The sequence below is a fragment of the Staurois parvus genome, unplaced genomic scaffold, assembly GCF_062004578.1.
Source record: "Staurois parvus isolate SC_StPar_1 unplaced genomic scaffold, SC_StPar_1.0 ptg002417l, whole genome shotgun sequence".
Lineage (NCBI taxonomy): Eukaryota > Metazoa > Chordata > Amphibia > Anura > Ranidae > Staurois > Staurois parvus.
Genome location: NW_028320213.1, coordinates 30,186 through 55,115, shown reverse-complemented (window position 1 = coordinate 55,115; position 24,930 = coordinate 30,186). Strand labels below are relative to the sequence as shown.

The 24,930-nt window shown below is 48.2% G+C and overlaps 1 protein-coding gene across 2 annotated transcripts; it reads right to left on the bottom strand.

Annotated features, from left to right (window-relative positions):
- Positions 1-1,492: 1,492 nt before the first annotated feature.
- Positions 1,493-19,505, bottom strand: HSD17B10 (hydroxysteroid 17-beta dehydrogenase 10). Of its 2 annotated transcripts, XM_089665933.1 has the most exons (7): positions 19,355-19,505; positions 17,644-17,808; positions 14,382-14,546; positions 7,487-7,615; positions 5,960-6,068; positions 1,759-1,944; positions 1,493-1,726 (listed from the first exon to the last, which is right to left on the bottom strand). In XM_089665933.1, the coding sequence occupies exons 1-7, from the start codon at positions 19,376-19,378 to the stop codon at positions 1,722-1,724; spliced, it is 783 nt and encodes a 260-aa protein (XP_089522059.1). In that variant the 5' UTR covers positions 19,379-19,505; the 3' UTR covers positions 1,493-1,721. The 2 variants fall into 2 exon arrangements, with proteins under 2 accessions (XP_089522059.1, XP_089522058.1); XM_089665932.1 differs by having other exon boundaries at positions 1,493-1,944.
- Between the last annotated feature and the right edge of the window lie 5,425 nt (positions 19,506-24,930).

The following is a 24,930-nucleotide window of genomic DNA, read 5'->3' as shown; positions in this document are numbered from 1 at the left end:
ACTAGGGGAGGATCACAAGCCTTGAACCCCGCCCACAGACTGTACACTAGGGGAGGATCACAAGCCTTGAACCCCGCCCACAGACTGTACACTAGGGGAGGATCACAAGCCTTGAACTCCGCCCACAGACTGTACACTAGGGGATGATCACAAGCCTTGAACCCCGCTCCCAGACTGTACACTAGGGGAGGATCACAAGCCTTGAACCCCGCCCACAGACTGTACACTAGGGGAGGATCACAAGCCTTGAACCCGCCCACAGACTGTACACTAGGGGAGGATCACAAGCCTTCAACCCCGCCCCCAGTCTGTACACTAGGGGAGGATCACAAGCCTTGAACCCCGCCCACAGACTGTACACTACGGGAGGATCACAAGCCTTGAACCGCCCACAGACTGTACACTAGGGGAGGATCACAAGCCTTGAACCCCGCCCACAGACTGTACACTAGGGGAGGATCACAAGCCTTGAACCCCGCCCCCAGACTGTACACTAGGGGAGGATCACAAGCCTTCAACCCCGCCCCCAGACTGTACACTAGGGGAGGATCACAAGCCTTCAACCCCGCCCCCAGACTGTACACTAGAGGAGGATCACAAGCCTTCAACCCCGCCCACAGACTGTACACTAGGGGAGGATCACAAGCCTTCAACCCCGCCCACAGACTGTACACTAGGGGAGGATCACAAGCCTTCAACCCCGCCCCCAGACTGTACACTAGGGGAGGAATACAAGCCTTGAACCCCGCCCCCAGACTGTACACTAGGGGAGGGTCACAAGCCTTGAACCCCGCCCCCAGACTGTACACTAGGGGAGGATCACAAGCCTTGAACCCCGCCCCCAGACTGCATGTTGTTGCAATAAAAAGTCATCTAATGTCATCATTTGTTACTGTAAAGCTGCACTCCAGGCAGATATACAATCCTGAAACTGACTCAGTATCAACCTCTTACAGGCCTCTCAAACTGGAAGAGGGAGAAGCAGCACAAGGAGCCAATCAGTTGCCCCGCAGTGCTCATGTGCTAAAAGGCTGCATACTGATAGGAGGAGAGAGCAGAGTGACAGCTTTGCGCTCATCACCGTGCCGCTTCTCCTTTTACTGGCTGGGGGCGGGTCCAGGAAAGCCCAAGCAATGCCAAACATGACTGAGGACATCTAGTGGCAGACAGTAAGTACTGCAGGAGAGAAAACCTGCTGGAATGAAGCCGAATGCTGCATGGAAAAAAAAAAAACGCTTTCATTTTTATATCTTTTAACGGTCAATTCATTTTTATCTTGGCTGGAGTTCTGCTTTAACGGCAGCAGAGGAAAAAAAAAACAAAAAAAAAACAGGTCTCTGACCCTGCTGTGCAACAGAGCTGTATAAATCTCAGGACTGGATGGATACAACTATTTTGGAAGGTATGTGTGTGTATTGAGCCCATTGCCTGGAGCTCAGCTTCCAATAATTCTTCATAACCCCCCAGAAATCAGGGACAAGACTTAACCACAAACGTTAAATAAACCGATTTATTTTTGTACACTAGAACGATTGAAAATGGCGTCACCCAATGATCCTGCGGACCAATCACGGCATTCAGGACTTCTTCCCCCCATAAAGGCGTCCGTTCAACATTCAAAATCGATACATCCGTGGCAGAGGTCACATGAGGCGAGGACGGAGGGCGCTGCAATCTCCCGCAGGGCCCCCCCGATCGCATACGAAGGGCCCCGTTTGGTGTCAAGGCCGCATACGAAGGGCCCCGTTTGGTGTCAAGGCTGCATACGAAGGGCCCCGTCCAGGCGGATCACCTCTCCGTTCAGCATGGAGTTCTCCACAATGGATTGGACCAGGTGGGCGTACTCGTCAGGATGGCCCAGTCTGCTGGGGCAGGGGACCTGCTGGGCCAGGAACGCTCTCGCCCTTTCAGGAAGTCCCATCAGGAGCGGGGTCGCAAATAGACCTGAAAAACGAGAGAAGATTGTAAACGGAACGTTTCCTTTCAAATCGACGGCCATACACGGGTCAAAATTCGACCGATTTTTTTTGTCCGAAAATCGGACCTAAGAATAATCAGCCGATTGTCGCTCTGTTAGTGGGGTCAATGGCACCGGATGATTTTCGTGGCTCCTCCCCTTTTCGGTGATCGGGCGTGTTGGAAAGTTCGTGAAAAAAGACCGATTTTCGACTCAAGCAAATCGTACGATCGTTTTTCACGAAAAGAATCTGCGCATGAGGCGTGGCCTGGAAGGAACAGAAGATTCACCTGTTATATGGGGGGAACTTTATGACTCGGTTGGCCGATTTTCGAAATCAATGATGGCGCCATCGGATTACCGAGCGAACGACGTTTCTGATTTTTGGATGAAAAATCGTTTGGAATTTGAACCATGTATGGCCTGCATGAGACGTATCCGCCAGAGGATTTCCTCCCCCTTCCTGAACACGCCATTTGTTTGCGTTACGGCACTCCGTTACTTTAACTGCCAATTGCGCGGTCATGCAACGCTGCACACAAAGGAAATTTATGTCCTTTTTTTTTCACACAAATAGAGCTTTCTTTTGGTGGTATTTGACGCTTTCACCCCCCTTCCAGTCCGGACACTTCCCCCCCCCCCCCCTTCCAGTCCCCACGCTTTCCCCCCCCCCTTCCAGTCCCCACGCTTCCCCCTCCCCCCCTTCCAGTCCCCGCGCTTTCACCCCCCTTCCAGTCCCGACATTTTCACCCCCTTCCAGTCCCGACGCTTCCCCCCCCCCCCCTTTCAGTCCCGACGCTTTCCCCCCCCCCCTTCCAGTCCCGACGCTCCCCCCCCCCCCTTCCAGTCCCGACGCTTCCCCCCCCCCTTCCAGTCCCGACGCTTTCCCCCCCCCCCCTTCCAGTCCCGACGCTTTCCCCCCCCCCCCCCTTCCAGTCCCGACGCTTTCCCCCCCCCCCCCTTCCAGTCCCGACGCTTTCCCCCCCCCCTTCCTTCCAGTCCCGACGCTTTCCCCCCCCCCTTCCTTCCAGTCCCGACGCTTTCCCCCCCCCCTTCCAGTCCCGACGCTTTCCCCCCCCCCCTTCCAGTCCCGACGCTTTCCCCCCCCCCCTTCCAGTCCCGACGCTTTCCCCCCCCCCCTTCCAGTCCGGACGCTTTCCCCCCCTTCCAGTCCGGACACTTTCCCCCCCCTTCCAGTCCGGACACTTTTACTCCCCTTCCAGTCCGGACACTTTTACTCCCCTTCCAGTCCGGACACTTTCCCCCCCTTCCAGTCCGGACACTTTCCCCCCCCTTCCAGTCCGGACACTTTCCCCCCCTTCCAGTCCGGACACTTTCCCCCCCCTTCCAGTCCGGACACTTTCCCCCCCCTTCCAGTCCGGACACTTTCCCCCCCTTCCAGTCCGGACACTTTCCCCCCCTTCCAGTCCGGACACTTTCCCCCCCCTTCCAGTCCGGACACTTTTACTCCCCTTCCAGTCCGGACACTTTCCCCCCCCTTCCAGTCCGGACGCTTTCCCCCCCTTCCAGTTTGGACGCTTTCACCCCCTTCCAGTCCGGACACTTCCCCCCCCCTTCCAGTCCGGACACTTTCCCCCCCCTTCCAGTCCGGACACTTTCCCCCCCTTCCAGTCCGGACACTTTCCCCCCCTTCCAGTCCGGACACTTTCCCCCCCTTCCAGTCCGGACACTTTCCCCCCCCTTCCAGTCCGGACACTTTTACTCCCCTTCCAGTCCGGACACTTTTCCCCCCCTTCCAGTCCGGACACTTTCCCCCCCTTCCAGTCCGGACACTTTCCCCCCCCTTCCAGTCCGGACACTTTCCCCCCCCTTCCAGTCCGGACACTTTTACTCCCCTTCCAGTCCGGACACTTTCCCCCCCTTCCAGTCCGGACACTTTCCCCCCCCTTCCAGTCCGGACACTTTCCCCCCCCTTCCAGTCCGGACACTTTCCCCCCCTTCCAGTCCGGACACTTTCCCCCCCTTCCAGTCCGGACACTTTCCCCCCCCTTCCAGTCCGGACACTTTCCCCCCCCTTCCAGTCCGGACACTTTCCCCCCCCTTCCAGTCCGGACACTTTTACTCCCCTTCCAGTCCGGACACTTTCCCCCCCCTTCCAGTCCGGACACTTTCCCCCCCTTCCTGCTCAGGCCAATTTTCAGCTTTCAGCACTCTCACACTTTGAATGGCAATTGCGCGGTCATGCAACACTGTACCCATATGAATTTTTTAGCATTTGTTTGAGACAGATAAAGCTTTATTTTGGTGGTATTTATTCACCGCTGGGATTTTTATTTTTTTTTTGCTATGTAAATGAAAATGAAAAAGTCCAAACATTTTGAAAAAAAAAAAAAAAAGTGTTTTTCTTATAAAATTTTGCAAATACATAATATTTCATCAGAAATCATTGCCATAATGTATCCCGTTATCTGTTTAGTAAAAAAAAAAAAATAACCCAAATTAGTTTATAACCAAAAATTATAATTTTTAAACATTTTGTTTTACATTTTAATTTTTTATATTATTTTTTATTTTTATAACACACTGTCACCCTGGCAGTAGTGTCACCATGGTGACACTGTACTACTTGTGGGGGGAGATGAAGATTTTTTCACGGATTGCTTTTACACCCATATAGGCTGTAAAAGCAATCATTTCTCCTTCTCTCTGACTGCATTCCTGCAGCCATTGAGAAATACTGAGTGAGCTGTGATTGGTCACAGCTTGTCACATGGTACAAGGCTGTTGTGAATAGCCCTGTACCATGTGACCTCTGCGATCATTCACAGATTTCACACGTAGTAAGCAATGATGTCAGAAGTGACATCTTGCTTACCACTCTGCATGTGATCACTGATTGGCCAATTAGTGATCACATGATCGGGACCTCGTACAGAGGTACTGTATGACGATCGGTGTTTCACTGTGTCCGGAGGACACAACAGGCACCGGATCGTGGTGCTGCACGCTCCCAGGGATCGCGCACAAGCAGGGTGAGGGGAGGCCGTTTATAAACAGCCACCCGACCCTGCAGTGCCACCGTCCGGCCGTTTATATACAACAGCCGCACAGGAGGTGGTTAAACATGTTCAGTAAAACTTTTTTTTTGGAAAAAAAAAATAAAAAAAAATAAAAAAAAAATAAATAAATCAAGTTTCGTCACAAATTTAGGTTCAAATGTATTCTGTGACGTCTTTGCTAAAAAAAAAAAAAAAAAAAAAAAAAAAGACACACCCCAAGAAAAAAAAAAAAAAAAAAAAAAAACAAAACTAAAAAAATCCCAATATGTGTAAATTCATTGGTTTATGTGAAAGTTATAGTGTTCACAAATGGCGGTATATATATATATATATATATATACATATATATATATATATATATATATATATATATATATATATATATATATATATATATATATACACATACACACACACACACACATATACATACAGAATTTTTTTTTTTTTTTTTTAAATAGTAATGGCGGCGATCAGCGACTTATGGCGGGACTGCGGCGGGCATCCTTGACACTGGATGGGGAACTGATTTGGTGTCACGGACGTCCCCAGTGACACCAATACAATGATCAGTACTAATAAAAAGCACTGACACTGTACTAATGGCACTGGGCAGGAAGGGGTTAACATGAAGGGCGATCAAAGGGTTAACTGTGTGCTGTTTTACTGTGTCTGTGTGCTTTACTGTACGCATGCTGCTATGCGCAGCCATACAAAAGCAGTGTGCAGGAGCTGACAGGGGAGAGATCTGCATCGTTTACATACAGATCTCTCCACCGTCGGAGATACTCGACGATCCCCGAGTGCCGGTGAGTAATCACCGGCTGGTACCCGGTGATTGACAGCCGAGGCGGCGAATGGCGGCGCAGGTCTTTGCGCACCCCCGCCGTCCTGTAGCGTTACTTCTGCTATAGAGCGGAGAGGGGGGGGGAGCTGTTAAATAAAGTGTCCCTGTCACTTTAAGAAATAAATAAGCCACTACCGGGAGCGATGGTGACAACTCTAATTCCGAGCGGAGCCAGATCCCGAGCGATGGGCAGCGTCATCGATACAATTCCTCCTTTGGAGGCCGCGTACGCCGCTTGCCCGACCTGCAAAAGAACATTTAAAATTTGGGTGCTGGTTGTGTCCGGTCCACATTGCCTCCCTGTTTCTAAAATAAAATGTTAGACAAAATATTCCTAAAACACAATCCAAGCAAAGACTAAAAAAAAAACAAAAAAAACAAAAAAAAAAAAAAACACCACAGCCTTTGCCCACGCAGTACTAGCTTTTGGCCACTAGATGTCCTCAGAATGCTGGTTAGCATCTTTCAACCCACTTCCCTCTGAGCCCAGGCCATCCTTTTTGGCTTGGCGTCAGTCCCTACTCTCAGGCTGCGAGAGGGAGAAGCAGCACAAGGAGCCAAATCGGTTGTGCAAGAGTAAGACCGGGCAGCGACAGGAGGAGAAGCACAGCGATTGGCTCTCTGTGGGTCTGCCCTCCTCCTCGTCAGCGCATGAATGGATATGGCTCCTGGTGCTGCCTCTCCCAGTCTGAGCTCTTTTGTACAGGGACTGCAAGAGGTTGATTCTAGAAATAAATAAAAAACTTGAGAATTAAAAAAAAAAAACAAACAAAAACCCCAAAAAGCCCCCCCCCCCCAAAAAAAAAAAAAAAAAAACCAAAGCCCGAAAAAAAACTAACCCCCACCAAAAAAAAACACCCCCTGAAAACAACCACCCCCCCAAAAAAAACAAAATCCAAAAAACACAAAACAAAACCCACCCCCCCCCAAAAAACAAACAATAAAGACAACCCCCTCCCCCAAAAATAAAAAACAAACAGAAAAAAAAAAAAAACCCCAAGAAGCCCCCCCAAAAATAAAAAAAAAAAACAAAACAAAAAAAACAAAAAAACAAAACCAGAAAAAAAAAAAAAAACTTAAACCCCCCCCCCAAAAAAAAAAAAAACACCCAAAAAACAAAAAAAAAAACACCAACAAAAAAAGCCCCCCAAAAACAAATCCCCCCCACCAAAAAAACCAAACCCCCCCAAAAAAACAAAAAACCCCAGCCTCCCAAAAAATACAACCCCCTCCCCGAAAAAAAAAAAACACCCAAAAAAAAATCTGAAAAAAAACCCCTGAAGAAAAAAAGAAAAACAAAACCCCCAAAAAACCCAACAACGAAACAAAAAAAACAACCCCTCCCCCACGAAAAAAAAAAAAAAAAACACCCAAAAAACAAAAAAAAAAAAACACCCCAACAAAAAAAGCCCCCCAAAAACAAATCCCCCCCACCAAAAAAACCAAACCCCCCCCAAAAAACAAAAAACCCCAGCCCCCCCAAAAATACAACCCCCCCTCCCCCCGAAAAAAAAAAACACCCAAAAAAACCCCAAAAAAAACCCCTGAAGAAAAACAAAACCCAACAACGAAACAAAAAAAACAACCCCTCCCCCAAGAAAAAAAGAAAAAAAATCAACCCCACATGCAATCCCTATTAGTTTGATTCCGTAAAACGCTGACCTGCCCATCAAAAGCGGCGATGCTGGCGGTGTTCACTATGACCCCCCGTTGTCCCTCATTATCTGGCTCATTCTTCCACATCTCTCCTGCGGCCAGACGAATGACATTGAATGTCCCCGCGATGTTCACCTAAAAGAGGATCGAAAAAGCGCCACATAAGATCAGGGGTACGGAATTCCAATTCACAGGAGGTCTGCACACCTCCCTAGCAAAACACACACAGCATGCATAGTAAAGCACACAGTTAACCCTTTGATCGCCCCTCATGTTAACCCCTTCCTGCCCAGTGCCATTAGTACAGTGTCAGTGCTTTTTATTAGCACCGATCACTGTATTGGTGTCACTGGGGATGTCAGTGACACCAAGTCAGTCCCCCCCTCCCACCAGTGTCAGAATGCCCGCCGCAGTCCCGCTAGAAGTCGCTGATCGCCGCCATTACTAGTATAAAAAAAAAAAAGTTACAATAAAAATCCCAGTATGTATACCGCCATTGGTAGACGCTACAACTGTCACGTAAACCAATTCATTTACACGTATTGGGATTTTTTTTTTTTTTTTTTTTTTTTTTTTAACACGGAGCAGAGTACATTTTGGCCTAAATTTATGACAAAATATGATTTTTTTAATTTTTTTTACTGGATTTATTTAATAGCAAAAAGTAAAAAAAATAAATTTTTTTCGGGGGTTTTTTTTTTTTTTCAGAATGGTTGGTCTTTTTTTGTTTATAGCGCAAAAAACAAAAAAAAACAAAAAAAAACCGCCCAGGTGATCAAATACTACCGAAAGAAAGCTCCATTTGTGGCGAAAAAAAACAAAAAAAAAACAAACAACACGAAAATTTAACCATTAGCCGGCCAATGGCCGTTTGGCGGCTTCAAAACAGTCTCTGCATTCCGGGTGCACTCCATTTGGCGTGCTCCCGCACATGCGCCGTTTGCGCTAATGCAGAGCGGCGCAGCAGTGCGATCTGTCATCGGCCGTGTACCTCGGACACGGCCGATGACAGATCCGAGTACCGACTCCCGTTGCTGATACCATGTGACCTGCTGTGACCAATCACAGCAGGTCACATGACAGTTGTATACAATGGATGGCTTCATTCATGATGCCATCCATTGTATACTAGTGCCTAGCTGTGAATGGTCACAGCTAATCACATGCACATGTCATGTGATTAGCTGTGACCAAATCACAGCTAAGCACAAAAAAAAAAAAAAAAAGCTGAATGAATCGATTTCATTCAGCTAAATGCTTGCTTATAACAAAGTAATTCTTTGCTATAAGCAAATTGTGTAAGAAAAAAAAAAAAAAAAAAAAAATACTGATCACTTTCTCAAAGTAGTACAATGTTACTATGGTAACATTGTACTACTTTGGTCATAGTAAAATATGAAAAAAAAATCTTAAAAAAAAAAAAAAATGTAATAAAAAATTAAAAATAAAAAAATATATATATATATTTTTTTTCATACTGTCACCAGTCAGTGTCCCTGATCACCGCCATGCCAGTTATATGATGACGCTGTACAGCACTGGTGACAGTATGTAAAAAAAAAAAAATAGTGAAAATAATTTTTTTAATTTTTTCATTTTCCAAAAAGTTATGACAAAAAAATACAACTTCAAAAAACTTGCCATTCCTCTTATGAAGTACGTCGGACTGTCTACTCTGCAAAAAGGGGTCATTTGGGGATATCTGTACCGTCCTGACATTTGGGGGGATATCTGTACCGTCCTGACATTTGGGGGATATCTGTACCGTCCTGACATTTGGGGGGATATCTGTACCGTCCTGACATTTGGGGGATATCTGTACCGTTCTGACATTTGGGGGATATCTGTACCGTCCTGACATTTGGGGGATATCTGTACTGTCCTGACATTTGGGGGATATCTGTACCGTTCTGACATTTGGGGGATATCTGTGCTGACATTTGTGGGATATCTGTCCTGTCCTGACATTTGGGGGATATCTGTACCGTTCTGACATTTGGGGGATATCTGTACCGTCCTGACATTTGGGGGATATCTGTGCTGACATTTGTGGGATATCTGTCCTGTCCTGACATTTGGGGGATATCTGTACCGTCCTGACATTTGGGGGGATATCTGTACCGTCCTGACATTTGGGGGATATCTGTACCGTTCTGACATTTGGGGGATATCTGTACTGTTCTGACATTCTTGGACCTCAAGAAATTAGATTGTCTGTCAGTACTTCAGGATTGATCAATATTCAGATCTATAACATAGTTTGTGAACTCTATAACTTTCCTACAAACTAAATAATACATTCTAATTTGGGTTATTTTCACCAAAGACATGTAGCAGAATACATCTCGGCCTAAATTTATGAAGAAAAATTATTTATTCGCAAACTTTTATAACAGAAACAAAAAAAAAACATGTTTTTTTTCAAAAATTTTGGTCTTTTTTTGTTAATTTAGCAAAAAATAAAAACCCCAGCGATGATTAAATACCACCAAAAGAAAGCTCTAGTTGTGTGAAGAAAATGATAAAATTTTAGTTTGGGTACAATGTTGTATGACCGCGCAATTGTCATTCAAAGTGTGAGAGCGCTGAAACCTGAAAAATGGCCTGGGGGGCAGGAAGGGGTAAAATTGCCCGGTATTGAAACGGTTAATTTGGGTGCGGCGTTGCATGAGCGCGCAATTGTTTGATAAAATAATGCAGCGCTGTATCGCAAAAAATGGCCTGGTCAGGAAGGGGGAAAGGGTAAATCCTCTGGAGGGCGAGGGGTTAAAGTGACAGGAAATATGGAGTTCAGCTTTCAAATGATATTAAAGCTTTGTTGATTTTTTTTAAAGGAAAAAAAAACAAAAAAACAAAAAAAAAAAACAACAAACATGATATACTTCCCTGTTCTGTGTAATGGTTTTGCACAGAGCAGCCCTCATCCTCCTCTTGTTGGGCTCCCCCGCTGGCGCTCCTGCCCCTTGACCAGTGGCCCACAATAGAAGGCTGCCCGCTACGGGGGCACTGGTGCATGCTCGCTCCTGAACCCTGCCATACAGCTGCACCTGGCCCCGCCCCCGGCCCTAAACTCATTGGCTCACTGGCTGTGACTGATGCCTCTGCCAATGAGGATGGAGAGACCTGGGACAGCTGAGGCTCTTGTGCACATCACTGGATCGAGATGGGGCTCAGGTAAGTATTAGGTGGGGCACTGCTGCACACAGAAGGTTTTTTCGGTTCATACATAAAAATACATGAAAGTAAAAAAAAAAACAAAAAAAAAACAAAACAAAAAAAAAAAAAAAAAAAAAAAAAAAAAACACACCTTACCTAAAAAACAAAAAAACAAAAAAAAAACAAAAAAAAAAAAAAACCACTTTCAGCCTTTACAACTACTCTAGAGGATTAACCCCCCCCCCCCCAGGCCATTTTTGTGTTATGGCACTGCGTTACTTTAACTGACAATTGCGCGGTCATGCAACGCCGCACCCAAATTAAATTTACATCCTTTTTTTTCCCCCCACAAACCGAGTTTTCTTTTGGTGGTATCTGACCGCCTGTGCGTTTTTATGCGCTATAAGCAATTTTGAGAAAAAAAAAAATATATATATATATTTTGGACGTTTTGCTATTAAAAATGTCCAGTAAAAAAAAAAAAAAAAAAAAAAAAATATGTTTTAAGAAAACAAAATTTCGTCAAAAATTTAGGTCAAAATGTATTCTGCTCCGAGTCTCTGCTAAAAAAAAAAAAAAAAAAAAAAAAAAAAAAAAAGTGTAAATTACTTGGTTGAGGTGCAAGTTATAGCGTATACACTTTGCGGTATAGATACTGGGATTTTTTTTTTTCTACTAGTAATGGCGGTAAATCAGCAACTTTTAGCAGGACAGCGGCGGGCATTCTGACACGGGGGTGGGGGGGGCAACTGACATGGTGTCACTGACATCCCCAGTGACACTAATATAGTGATCAGTGCTAAGAAAAGAAAAAAACAAACAAAAAAAAAAAAACCACAAACACACTGACACTGTACTAATGACGCTGGGCAAGAAGGAGTTAATATGAGGGGTGATCAAAGGGTTAACTGTGTGCTGGGAGTGTTTTACTAGGGGGCGTGGCCTGTGTTCTTCACTGTAATCACACTGATCAAGATGGCTGTGCTGTGCAGTGTGCCTGAGATGACAGGGAGGAAGATTGCTTGTAAAAAAAAAAACAAAAAAAAAAAAAAAACAAACCACACAACAAAAAAACAAAAAGACCAACAAACCGTCAGAGATGCTCGGTAATCACCAGGCGCCGGCCCATAGCTGGAAAGCTTGCATGGCAGCATTGTGACTAGTCCTGCAGCCTCATGGGACATGTGACATATCAGGAGGGGAGAGGGGTGGGGCAAGGGGCGTCATCCTCCCCTAGGTGAGAATTTCAGAAGTGTTCTGTGTACTGTAGGAGAGCGGATATAGTGAATGCAGGGACCTGGGAGAGCGGATATAGTGAATGCGGGGTCCGGGGAGAGAGGATATAGTGAATGCGGGGTCCGGGGAGAGCGGATATAGTGAATGCGGGGTCCGGGGAGAGCGGATATAGTGAATGCGGGGTCCGGGGAGACCGGATATAGTGAATGCGGGGTCCGGGGAGAGAGGATATAGTGAATGCGGGGTCCGGGGAGAGCGGATATAGTGAATGCTGGGTCCGGGGAGAGCGGATATAGTGAATGCGGGGTCCGGGGAGAGAGGATATAGTGAATGCGGGGTCCGAGGAGAGCGGACATAGTGAATGCGGGGTCCGGGGAGAGCGGACATAGTGAATGCGGGGTCCGGGGAGAGCGGACATAGTGAATGCGGGGTCCGGGGAGAGCGGACATAGTGAATGCGGGGTCCGGGGAGAGCGGACATAGTGAATGCGGGGTCCGGGGAGAGCGGACATAGTGAATGCGGGGTCCGGGGAGAGCGGATATAGTGAATGCGGGGTCCGGGGAGAGCGGATATAGTGAATGCGGGGTCCGGGGAGAGCGGATATAGTGAATGCGGGGTCCGGGGAGAGCGGATATAGTGAATGCGGGGTCCGGGGAGAGCGGACATAGTGAATGCGGGGTCCGGGGAGAGCGGATATAGTGAATGCGGGGTCCGGGGAGAGCGGATATAGTGAATGCGGGGTCCGGGGAGAGGGGATATAGTGAATGCGGGGTCCGGGGAGAGGGGATATAGTGAATGCGGGGTCCGGGGAGAGCGGACATAGTGAATGCGGGGTCCGGGGAGAGCGGATATAGTGAATGCGGGGTCCGGGGAGAGCGGATATAGTGAATGCGGGGTCCGGGGAGAGGGGATATAGTGAATGCGGGGTCCGGGGAGATTGGATATAGTGAATGCGGGGTCCGGGGAGAGCGGATATAGTGAATGCGGGGTCCGGGGAGAGCGGATATAGTGAATGCGGGGTCCGGGGAGAGGGGATATAGTGAATGCGGGGTCCGGGGAGAGCGGATATAGTGAATGCGGGGTCCGGGGAGAGCGGATATAGTGAATGCGGGGTCCGGGGAGAGGGGATATAGTGAATGCGGGGTCCGGGGAGATTGGATATAGTGAATGCGGGGTCCGGGGAGAGCGGATATAGTGAATGCGGGGTCCGGGGAGAGCGGATATAGTGAATGCGGGGTCCGGGGAGACTGGATATAGTGAATGCGGGGTCCGGGGAGACTGGATATAGTGAATGCGGGGTCCGGGGAGACTGGATATAGTGAATGCGGGGTCCGGGGAGAGCGGATATAGTGAATGCGGGGTCCGGGGAGAGCGGATATAGTGAATGCGGGGGCCAGGGAGAGCGGATATAGTGAATGCGGGGTCCGGGGTTTAGTGACACTTTAACTTATCTGCATATTCTTAACAAGCCAACAAGTGGTTGTGGTGTTCAACCTTTTGAACAGCGAGGGGCCACGTAAATGATTTGGTAACCGGTCGCAGGCCACAATGAAATGAAATCATTCAGAATTTAGAAATTTTTTTATTTGGAACAGCATATTGAAGTCTTGTGACTTTTATCAGTGTCCAGTAGAGCACTGGTTAAAGCTTGTAGGAGTTTTCATTCTGCTCTAAGAGGATGCAGAACCCCTGATTAGCCCTATCCTGATCACATGCACCCTCCCAAGAAAGAAAAAAACAAAGAACCTCTCTAGCAACACCAAACTGAGCATGTGCAGAGTGACTCCACACACTATATCTTATCAGGAGATAAGAGGGGGACAATGGAAGGGGAGGATCAGAGAAGACAGGATCAAACTGTCTTTTTACAAAAAGCAGAGGATTAACCCCTTAGGTTCCACAGTGAGTATAACAAGCATGCTTCACTGCATCTACAGACTGATTGTACTGTTGTGGGTTTAGTAACACTTTAATATCCAGTCTGTGCAATTTAAAGTGGTTCTAAAGGCTCCAGGTGCATTCTATGCATGAAGGTTGAAAAACCTTCTCTGTGCAGCACCCCCCCCCCCCCAAAAAAACTCACCTGAGCCCCCCTCTTGATCCAGCAATGTGCATTGGAGTCTCAGCTATCCCGGGATTCCCTCTCCTCCTGGGCTGAGAGAGAAGCGGGATCCATTGACTCCCACTGCTGTCAATCACAGCCAGTGAGCCAATGGGAAAAGAGAGGGGGCAGGGCCGATCTGCGGCTCGTTGTGTGAACGGATACACGGAGCAGCGGGTGTCCCCATAGCAAGCTGCTTGCTGTGGGGGCACCCGAAAGAAGGGGAGGGGCCAGGTGTGTTTGTGTTTTTGTTTTTTAATGAAGCCTTTAGAACCACTTTAAAGGTGATTAAAAAACATATTTTTACATAATGAAAAAACATTTTTATTTAAAATCAGTCCCACAAAATTCTAGAACATGCTAAAGAAGTCACATGGTATCCATCCGTGTATTGTGCCATGCACTCACATTTATGACTTGTTGGAAGTCCTCCAGGCTGTGGGGAACCAGCTGCTTGTTGCTGAAGGTTTTCCTAGCGATGGCGATCCCAGCGCAGTTCACGGCGATATTGACTCCTCCGAACTTGGAGCGCGCCAGTTCCAGCGCATTGCTGACCTCCGACTGCGAGGTCACCTACAGTCACCAGAGAACACAAATCCATTTCTGATACCAACCTTTCCATTGCAGTAAAACGCAAACAGTACACAAAGAATGAAGGAACGCTCTCCCCGGACCCCGCCTCCGCTCTGTCCGCTCTCCCCGGACCCCGCCTCCGCTCTGTCCGCTCTCCCCGGACCCCGCCTCCGCTCTGTCCGCTCTCCCCGGACCCCGCCTCCGCTCTGTCCGCTCTCCCCGGACCCCGCCTCCGCTCTCCCCGGACCCCGCCTCCGCTCTGTCCGCTCTCCCCGGACCCCGCCTCCGCTCTGTCCGCTCTCCCCGGACCCCGCCTCCGCTCTGTCCGCTCTCCCCGGACCCCGCCTCCGCTCTGTCCGCTCTCCCCGGACCCCGCCTCCGCTCTGTCCGCTCTCCCCGGACCCCGCTATGTCCGCTCTCCCCGGACCCCGCCTCCGCTATGTCCGCTCTCCCCGGACCCCGCCTCCGCTCTGTCCGCTCTCCCCGGACCCCGCCTCCGCTATGTCCGCTCTCCCCGGACCCCGCCTCCGCTATGTCCGCTCTCCCAGGACGCGGCATTGACTATATCCGCTCTCCCCGGACCCCGCGTTCGCTCTATCCGCTCTCCCCGGACCCCGCGTTCGCTCTATCCGCTCTCCCCGGACCCCGCGTTCGCTCTATCCGCTCTCCCCGGACCCCGCGTTCGCTCTATCCGCTCTCCCCGGACCCCGCGTTCGCTCTATCCGCTCTCCCCGGACCCCGCGTTCGCTCTATCCGCTCTCCCCGGACCCCGCGTTCGCTCTATCCGCTCTCCCCGGACCCCGCGTTCGCTCTATCCGCTCTCCCCGGACCCCGCGTTCGCTCTATCCGCTCTCCCTGTGTTCACTATATCCGCTCTCCCCGGACCCCGCGTTCACTATATCCGCTCTCCCTGCGTTCACTATATCCGCTCTCCCCGGACCCCGCGTTCACTATATCCGCTCTCCCTGCGTTCACTATATCCGCTCTCCCCGGACCCCGCATTCACTATATCTGCTCTCCCCGGACCCCGCATTCACTATATCCGCTCTCCCCGGACCCCGCATTCACTATATCTGCTCTCCCCGAACCCCGCATTCACTATATCCGCTCTCCCTGGACCCCGCATTCACTATATCTGGTCTCCCCGGACCCTGCATTCACTATATCCGCTGAAGTGGCCTTCAGATTATTATTATACAGTATTTATAAAGCGCCGATAGTTCGCTCAGCGCTGTACATTACAGAGGGGGACAGAACATGTGACAGAACAATACCAATACAATGCAAAACACGAGGGGATCGAGGGCCCTGCTCCTTCCAGCTTACAATCTAGTGTGTAGAGAGCTTCATGGAATGGGTTTCCATGGCCGAGCAGCTGCATCCAAGCCTTCCATCACCAAGTGCAATGCAAAGCGTCGGATGCCGTGGTGTAAAGCACGCCGCCACTGGACTCTAGAGCAGAGGAGACGTGTTCTCTAGAGTGACCAATCACGCTTCTCTGTCTGGCAATCCGATGGACGTGTCTGGGTTTGACGGTTGCCAGGAGAACAGTACTTGCCTGACTGCATTGTGCCAAGTGTAAAGTTTGGTGGAGGGGGGATTATGGTGTGGGGGTGTTTTTCAGGGGTTGGGCTTGGCCCCCTAGTTCCTGTGAAGGGAACTCTTAAGGTGACATTTTGGACAATTTCATAAGAGTTTGGGGATTGCCCCTTCCTGTTCCAACATGACTCCTCACCAGTGCACAAAGCAAGGTCCATAAAGACATGGAGGAGCCAGTTTGGGGTGGAGGAACTTGACTGGCCTGCACAGAGTCCTGACCTCAACCCCATAGAACACCTTTGGGATGAATTAGAGCAGAGACTGCGAGCCAGGCCTCCTCCCCCGACATCAGTGCCTGACCTGACAAATGTGCTTCTGGAAGAATGGTCCAACCTTCCCATAGACACCCTCCTAAACCTTGTGGATGGCCTTCCCAGAAGAGTTGAAGCTGTTATAGCCGCAAAGGGCGGGGCCAACTCAATATTGAACCCTACGGACTAAGACTGGGGGGCCATTAAAGGTCATGTGTGTGGAAAGGGCGGGGCCGACTCAATATTGAACCCTACGGAGTAAGACTGGGGGGCCATTAAAGGTCATGTGTGTGGAAAGGGCGGGGCCGACTCAATATTGAACCCTACGGACTAAGACTGGGGGGCCATTAAAGGTCATGTGCATGGAAAGGCCGGCCAACTCAATATTGAACCCTACGGACTAAGACTGGGGGGCCATTAAAGGTCATGTGTGTGGAAAGGGCGGGGCCAACTCAATATTGGACCCTACGGACTAAGACTAGGGGGCCATTAAAGGTCATGTGTGTGGAAAGGGCGGGGCCAACTCAATATTGGACCCTACGGACTAAGAATGGGAGGCCATTAAAGGTCATGTGTGTGGAAAGGCCGGCCAACTCAATATTGAACCCTACGGACTAAGACTGGAGGGCCATTAAAGGTCATGAGTGTAGAAAGGCGGGGCCAACTCAATATTGAACCCTACGGACTAAGACTGGGGGGCCATTAAAGGTCATGTGTGTGGAAAGGGCGGGGCCAACTCAATATTGAACCCTACGGACTAAGACTGGGAGGCCATTAAAGGTCATGTGTGTGGAAAGGGCGGGGCCAACTCAATATTGAACCCTACGGACTAAGACTGGGAGGCCATTAAAGGTCATGTGTGTGGAAAGGGCGGGGCCAACTCAATATTGGACCCTACGGACTAAGAATGGGAGGCCATTAAAGGTCATGTGTGTGGAAAGGCTGGCCAACTCAATATTGAACCCTACGGACTAAGACTGGGGGGCCATTAAAGGTCATGAGTGTAGAAAGGCGGGGCCAACTCAATATTGAACCCTACAGACTAAGACTGGGGGGCCATTAAAGGTCATGTGTGTGGAAAGGGCGGGGCCAACTCAATATTGAACCCTACGGACTAAGACTGGGGGGCCATTAAAGGTCACGTGCGTGGAAAGGCCGGCGGCCCAATACTTCGGGTAATATAGTGTAAGTGGCCACCGGCTTTCATATTGGCCTCCATAAGGTTGGGCAGCCGCCTCTATACCTACATCAGTGGGAGCGAAGGCACATCGATCTCCGAGGGACTTGGCCACGTTGCTTCCATCTGAGGTTGGCAAATCCAAGATGACGGCGCTGGCTCCCTGACGCACGAACCGCTCCACGGTGGCCCGGCCAAGACCCGAGGCTCCTCCGGTGACGATACCAACCAGGCCCTGCAATGAGAAGACCACAGTGAGAATATCTGAGGCTTATGCTGTACAGACGTCACTAGAATCCCATCTGCCTCAACACTCTGAGATTAGGGGCTAGACCACCAAAATTATCACGTAAATGGGGGGAGAAGAAAAAAAAAAAAAAAAGTGGCTCGAGGTAAGAGGTGGGGTTGATTCAGGTGGGGGGTTGGTTAGGGTTATTTCAAGTGATGAAGGCGGGGGAGGTTGGTTGGGGTAGGAGGTGGTTCAGGTGAGAGTGTAGTTTTGTTGGGGTAGGAGGTGAAGCTGGCTCAGGTGAGGGGTCGAGGGGGTGAGGTGGAAGTTGGTTGGGGTAAGGGGAGGGGTTGATTTAGGTGGGGTTGGTTGCCGTTAGAGGCGGAGCTGGTTGGCATTGGAGGCAGAGCTGGTAAAGGTGGCAGAGGGTTGGTAGGCATTGGAGGCGGAGTTAGATCAGGTGGTAGGGGGATGGTTGGCAATGGAGGCGGAGCTGGTTCAGGTGGTAGGGGGATGGTTGGTGTTGGAGACGGAGCTGGTTCAGGTGGTAGGGAGATGGTTATCATAGGAGGTGGAGCTGGTTTAGGCGGTAGAGGAATGGATAGCGTTGGAGGTGGAGCTGATTCAGTTAGTAGGGGATTGGCGTTAGAGGCGGAGCTGGTTCAGGTGGTAAGGGGTTCGTTAGCCTTGGAGGTGGAGCTGGTTCAGGTGGCTGGTTGGCATTGGAGGCGGAGCTCATTTAGGTGGTAAGGGGTTGGCTGGCATTTGAAGCGGAGCTGGTTCCGGTGGTGAGGGGTTGGCTGGCATTGGAGGCGGAGCTGGTTCAGGTGGTAGGGGGTGGGTTGGCATTGGAGGTGGAGCCGATTCAGGTGGCGGGGGTGGGTTGCCATTGGAGGTGGAGCCAATTCAGGTGGTAGGGGGTGGGTTGGCGTTGGAGGCGGAGCTGGTTCAGTTGTTTGGGGGTTGGATGGCAGAGGCGAAGCTGGGTTAGGTGGCAGGGAGTTTGGATGGCATTGGAGGCGGAGCTGGGTTGGCGTTGGAGGTGGAGCTGACTCAGGTGGTGGGGGGTTGGTTGTCATTGGAGGCGGAGCTGGCTCAGGTGGTGGGGGGTTGGTTGTCATTGGTGGCGGAGCTCAATCAGCCGATCTCTCATCATTGAAGCCAAAACTAAAAATTACAGAAATAAGAGGTTTTGGCTGGATATTGATGTTTATCTGAGTTCCGTTACCCCTGGCAACCACCAGAAGGACAGATACCCCTGGCAACCAATTAGAATTCTTTTTGCTAAACATCAGGCCAGTAGAGCGGACTGTTATAAGCTGCTGCAGGCTAAACCGGGCAAAGGGCAGAAACCCCCCCAACAGCCAATCAGAACCCACTTTACTGAGAGGGGACTAGCAAAGGCGGTTTGTAATTGGCTTCTTCTCCCTCCATCCCGTCGTGGAGCCCCGTGTTGCCGGAAACCACGTTGGAGCCTCTGACTGAGCCGCACACCGAGACCACGGTACCGGTACCATCCACGACCGCCCTCGCCCTCCACCACCTTGCTCACCTTCAGACTCCGCACATTCGCCATGATTCCTAGAGCTACAGAAAGACAGCCGGCCAATCCCGTGTTAGAGAGCCCGGGGCGTCCGCCCAATCACAATGGGTTACATCGGAGGCTCTTCAGCCAGTCAGGGAAGAGCCGCGGTATCCCCTCCACCAATCACAGCCGAGCGGCGGGTCCTTAAAGGGATATCAATGGTCTGTCGGCTTTTAAAGGCGGCTTCTGTAAAGAAATAATGCGCATGCGCGGAGCTCCAGAGGTTTCTGTATACGATATATGTATATATAAGAGGTCACAGGAGCCCCATTATCATTGTGAAAATGCTAGTTGCCTGGCTGCTACCAGGTGTATGCGGGTTATCTGGGGCCACATGAGGACTTTACTGGAAGCATGACCTAATAAAAGCTCTAAAAGGGATCACAAGAGACATTAGAGCAATAAAGACTTTTTATTTTGAAAATGCTAGTTGCCTGGCTGCTACCAGGTGTAGGAGGGTCCTGTAGGGCCAAAGGAGGCCTTTAGTGGAAGGATGAGGGTGACAGGAGACCCTGATACCAATGAAGACTTTCATTGTGAAAAATGCTGGTTGCCTGGCTGTCGTACTGCCATTGGCTTCAGTACTCTGAGCCATGGAAGAGGTTTACAGATCAGGGCGCCGGGATTTTCTAACATTTTCCTGTCTTGCCCGTTCCAGGTCGATGATTTGGAAAATATGGAAGCCAGAGGACCGACATAACAGCCAGGAGACGGGCAGAGCGTGAGGCCAGCCAAGGTATGTGCAGTGCAAGGGATCCCATGAGTAAGGGTCAGAGTGTGGGATGTACCATGTGTAAGGGTCAGAGTGTGGGATGTACCATGTGTAAGGTCCGGTGTGTGGGATGTACCATGTGTAAGGGTCCGTATGTGGGATGTACCATGTGTAAGGGTCAGAGTGTGGGATGTACCATGTGTAAGGGTCAGTATGTGGGATGTACCATGTGTAAGGTCCGGTATGTGGGATGTACCATGTGTAAGGGTCAGTGTGTGGGATGTACCATGTGTAAGGGTCAGTGTGTGGGATGTACCATGTGTAAGGTCCAGTGTGTGGGATGTACCATGTGTAAGGGTCAGTGTGTGGGATGTACCATGTGTAAGGGTCGGTGTGTGGGATGTACCATGTGTAAGGGTCAGTGTGTGGGATGTACCAAGTGTAAGGTCCAGTATGTGGGATGTACCATGTGTAAGGGTCAGTGTGTGGGATGTACCAAGTGTAAGGTCCAGTATGTGGGATGTACCATGTGTAAGGGTCAGTATGTGGGATGTACCATGTGTAAGGGTCAGTATGTGGGATGTACCATGTGTAAGGGTCAGAGTGTGGGATGTACCATGTGTAAGGGTCAGTGTGTGGGATGTACCATGTGTAAGGGTCAGTGTGTGGGATGTACCAAGTGTAAGGTCCAGTATGTGGGATGTACCATGTGTAAGGGTCAGTATGTGGGATGTACCATGTGTAAGGGTCAGTATGTGGGATGTACCATGTGTAAGGGTCAGTGTGTGGGATGTACCATGTGTAAGGTCCAGTATGTGGGATGTACCATGTGTAAGGTCCAGTATGTGGGATGTACCATGTGTAAGGGTCAGTGTGTGGGATGTACCATGTGTAAGGTCCAGTGTGTGGGATGTACCATGTGTAAGGGTCAGTATGTGGGATGTACCATGTGTAAGGGTCAGTGTGTGGGATGTACCATGTGTAAGGGTCAGTGTGTGGGATGTACCATGTGTAAGGGTCAGTGTGTGGGATGTACCATGTGTAAGGGTCAGTATGTGGGATGTACCATGTGTAAGGTCCGGTGTGTGGGATGTACCATGTGTAAGGGTCAGTATGTGGGATGTACCATGTGTAAGGGTCTGTATGTGGGATGTACCATGTGTAAGGTCCGGTGTGTGGGATGTACCATGTGTAAGGGTCAGTATGTGGGATGTACCATGTGTAAGGGTCAGAGTGTGGGATGTACCATGTGTAAGGTCCGGTGTGTGGGATGTACCATGTGTAAGGTCTGTATGTGGGATGTACCATGTGTAAGGGTCAGTATGTGGGATGTACCATGTGTAAGGTCCAGTATGTGGGATGTACCGTGTGTAAGGGTCAGTATGTGGGATGTACCATGTGTAAGGGTCAGAGTGTGGGATGTACCATGTGTAAGGGTCAGAGTGTGGGATGTACCGTGTGTAAGGGTCAGAGTGTGGGATGTACCGTGTGTAAGGTCCAGTATGTGGGATGTACCATGTGTAAGGTCCAGTGTGTGGGATGTACCGTGTGTAAGGGTCAGTGTGTGGGATGTACCGTGTGTAAGGTCCAGTATGTGGGATGTACCGTGTGTAAGGTCCAGTGTGTGGGATGTACCGTGTGTAAGGTCCAGTGTGTGGGATGTACCATGTGTAAGGTGTAGTATGTGGGAGGTACCATTTGTAAGGTCCAGTGCGTGGAATGCACCATGTGTAAGGTGTAGTATGTGGGAGGTACCATGTGTAAGGTCCAGTGTGTGGGATGTACCATGTGTAAGGTCCAGTGTGTGGGATGTACCATGTGTAAGGTCCAGTGCGTGGGATGTACCATGTGTAAGGGTCAGTGCGTGGGATGTACCATGTGTAAGGGTCAGTGCGTGGGATGTACCATGTGTAAGGTCCACTATGTGGAATGTACCATGTGTAAGGTCCAGTGTGTGGGATGTACCATGTGTAAGGTCCAGTGTGTGGGATGTACCATGTGTAAGGTGTAGTATGTGGGAGGTACCATTTGTAAGGTCCAGTGTGTGGGATGTACCATGTGTAAGGTCCAGTGTGTGGGATGTACCATGTGTAAGGTCCAGTGTGTGGGATGTACCATGTGTAAGGTCCAGTGTGTGGGATGTACCATGTGTAAGGTGTAGTGTGTGGGATGTACCATGTGTAAGGTCCAGTGTGTAGGATGTACCATGTGTAAGGTGTAGTATGTGGGATGTACCATGTGTAAGGTCCAGTGCGTGGGATGTACCATGTGTAAGGTCCAGTGCGTGGGATGTACCATGTGTAAGGTCCAGTGTGTGGGATGTACCATGTGTAAGGTGTAGTATGTGGGAGGTACCATGTGTAAGGTCCAGTGCGTGGGATGTACCATGTGTAAGGTCCAGTGTGTGGGATGTACCATGTGTAAGGTGTAGTATGTGGGAGGTACCATGTGTAAGGTCCAGTGCGTGGGATGTACCATGTGTAAGGGTCAGTATGTGGGATGTACCATGTGTAAGGGTCAGTATGTGGGATGTACCATGTGTAAGGTCCAGTGTGTGGGATGTACCATGTGTAAGGTCCAGTATGTGGGATGTACCATGTGTAAGGTCCGGTATGTGGGATGTACCATGTGTAAGGTCCGGTATGTGGGATGTACCATGTGTAAGGTCCAGTGTGTGGGATGTACCATGTGTAAGGTCCAGTATGTGGGATGTACCATGTGTAAGGTCCGGTATGTGGGATGTACCATGTGTAAGGTCCGGTGCGTGGGATGTACCATGTGTAAGGTCCAGTATGTGGGATGTACCATGTGTAAGGTCCGGTATGTGGGATGTACCATGTGTAAGGTCCGGTGCGTGGGATGTACCATGTGTAAGGTCCAGTATGTGGGAGGTACCATGTGTAAGGGTCAGAGTGTGGGATGTACCATGTGTAAGGTCCACTATGTGGAATGTACCATGTGTAAGGTCCACTATGTGGAATGTACCATGTGTAAGGTCCAGTGTGTGGGATGTACCATGTGTAAGGTCCAGTGTGTGGGATGTACCATGTGTAAGGTCCAGTGTGTGGGATGTACCATGTGTAAGGTCCTTTATGTGGGATGTACCATGTGTAAGGGTCAGTATGTGGGATGTACCATCTGAAAGGTGTAGTACATGGAATGTACCATCCATCACGCGGGTGCCAGAGTGGGTGGACACTATTGTGACACAATTAATAACAAGGGAAGAGACATCTCCAGTACATCCGGACACTTTGCATAAACCCACCCGGGTCACATGTCCCCCTTCTGTAGTATTGGGGGGTGTCTCCCCTATCCAAGGTGGGGGCAGGTATCGCAGGATCCTGCAGGGGGAGGTTTGGTGGGTTCATAATCTGCAGACATTATCTTTGGGTTTATGATCTGCATCTTACCCACATGCCCTCCGAAAGATTTTACCCCCTTCATGACCAGGCCATTTTTTCCTATTCAGCACTGCGCTACTTTTCCAGGCAATTGTGCGGTCATGCCTCGCTGTAACCAACACAACTTGTATCATTTTTTTTTCCACAGAAATAGAGCTTTTGTTTGGTGGTATTTGATCACCGCTGGGGTGTTTTTTATTTTTTATTATATAAGTGAAAAAAGACCGAAGATTAAAAAAAAAAAAAAAAAATTATATATATATATATGTACATGCACACACATATATATTTATTTATATATACATATAAAATAAATATATGTATAAAATGCATTCTGCTACATGTCTTTGATTAAAAAAAAAAAAAAAAAAAACTAATTTATTTTCTGCATACATTTTGGCTAAAATTTATTCTGTGATGTCTTTGATATTAAAAATTTTTTTTTTATTTTATTCATAAATTTTGGCTAAAATTATTCTGCTACACGTCTTTGATTAAAAAAAAAACAAATTTATTTTCTTCATACATTTTGGCTAAAATTTATTCTGTGATGTCTTTGACATTAAAAAATTAATAATTAAAAATGATTCTGCTACACGTCTTTGATTACAAAAAAAAAAATTTTTTTCTTTCCTTCATACATTTTGGCTAAAAAAAAAATAACAAATTTCTTTTTTTCATACATTTCAGCTAAAATGTATTCTGCTACGCATTTATGATTACAAAAAAAAAATAATTTTATTCATACATTTTGGCTAAAATGTATTCTGCTACACGACATTGATTAAAAAAAAAAAAAAATTTCTTTTCTTCATACATTTTAGCAAAATGTATTCTGCTACATGCCTTTGATTAAAAAAAAACAAAAAAAAAACAAATTTATTTTCTTAATACACTTTGGCTAAAATTTATTCTGCTACGTCTTTGATATAAAAAATTTTTTTATTTTATTCATATATTTTGGCTAAAATGTAATCTGCTACATGTCTTTGATTAAAAAAAAAAAAAAAAAAAAAAGAACAAATTTCTTTTCTTCATACATTTTGGCTAAAATATATTCTGCGACATGTCTTTGCTAAAAAAAAAAAAAATTTATTTTCTTCATACATTTTGACTAAAATGTATTCTGCTACGTCTTTGATATTAAAAAAAAAATTATTTTATTCATAAATTTTGGCTAAAATTATTCTGCTACACATCTTTGATTTAAAAAAAAAAGAAAAATTTCTTTCCTTCATACATTTTGGCTAAAAAAAAAAAAAGAACAAATTTCTTCTTTTCATACATTTTAGCAAAATGTATTCTGCTACATGCCTTTGATTAAAAAAAAACAAAACAAAAAAACAAATTTATTTTCTTAATACATTTTGGCTAAAATTTATTCTGCTCCGTCTTTGATATAAAAAAAAAATTATTTTATTCATAAA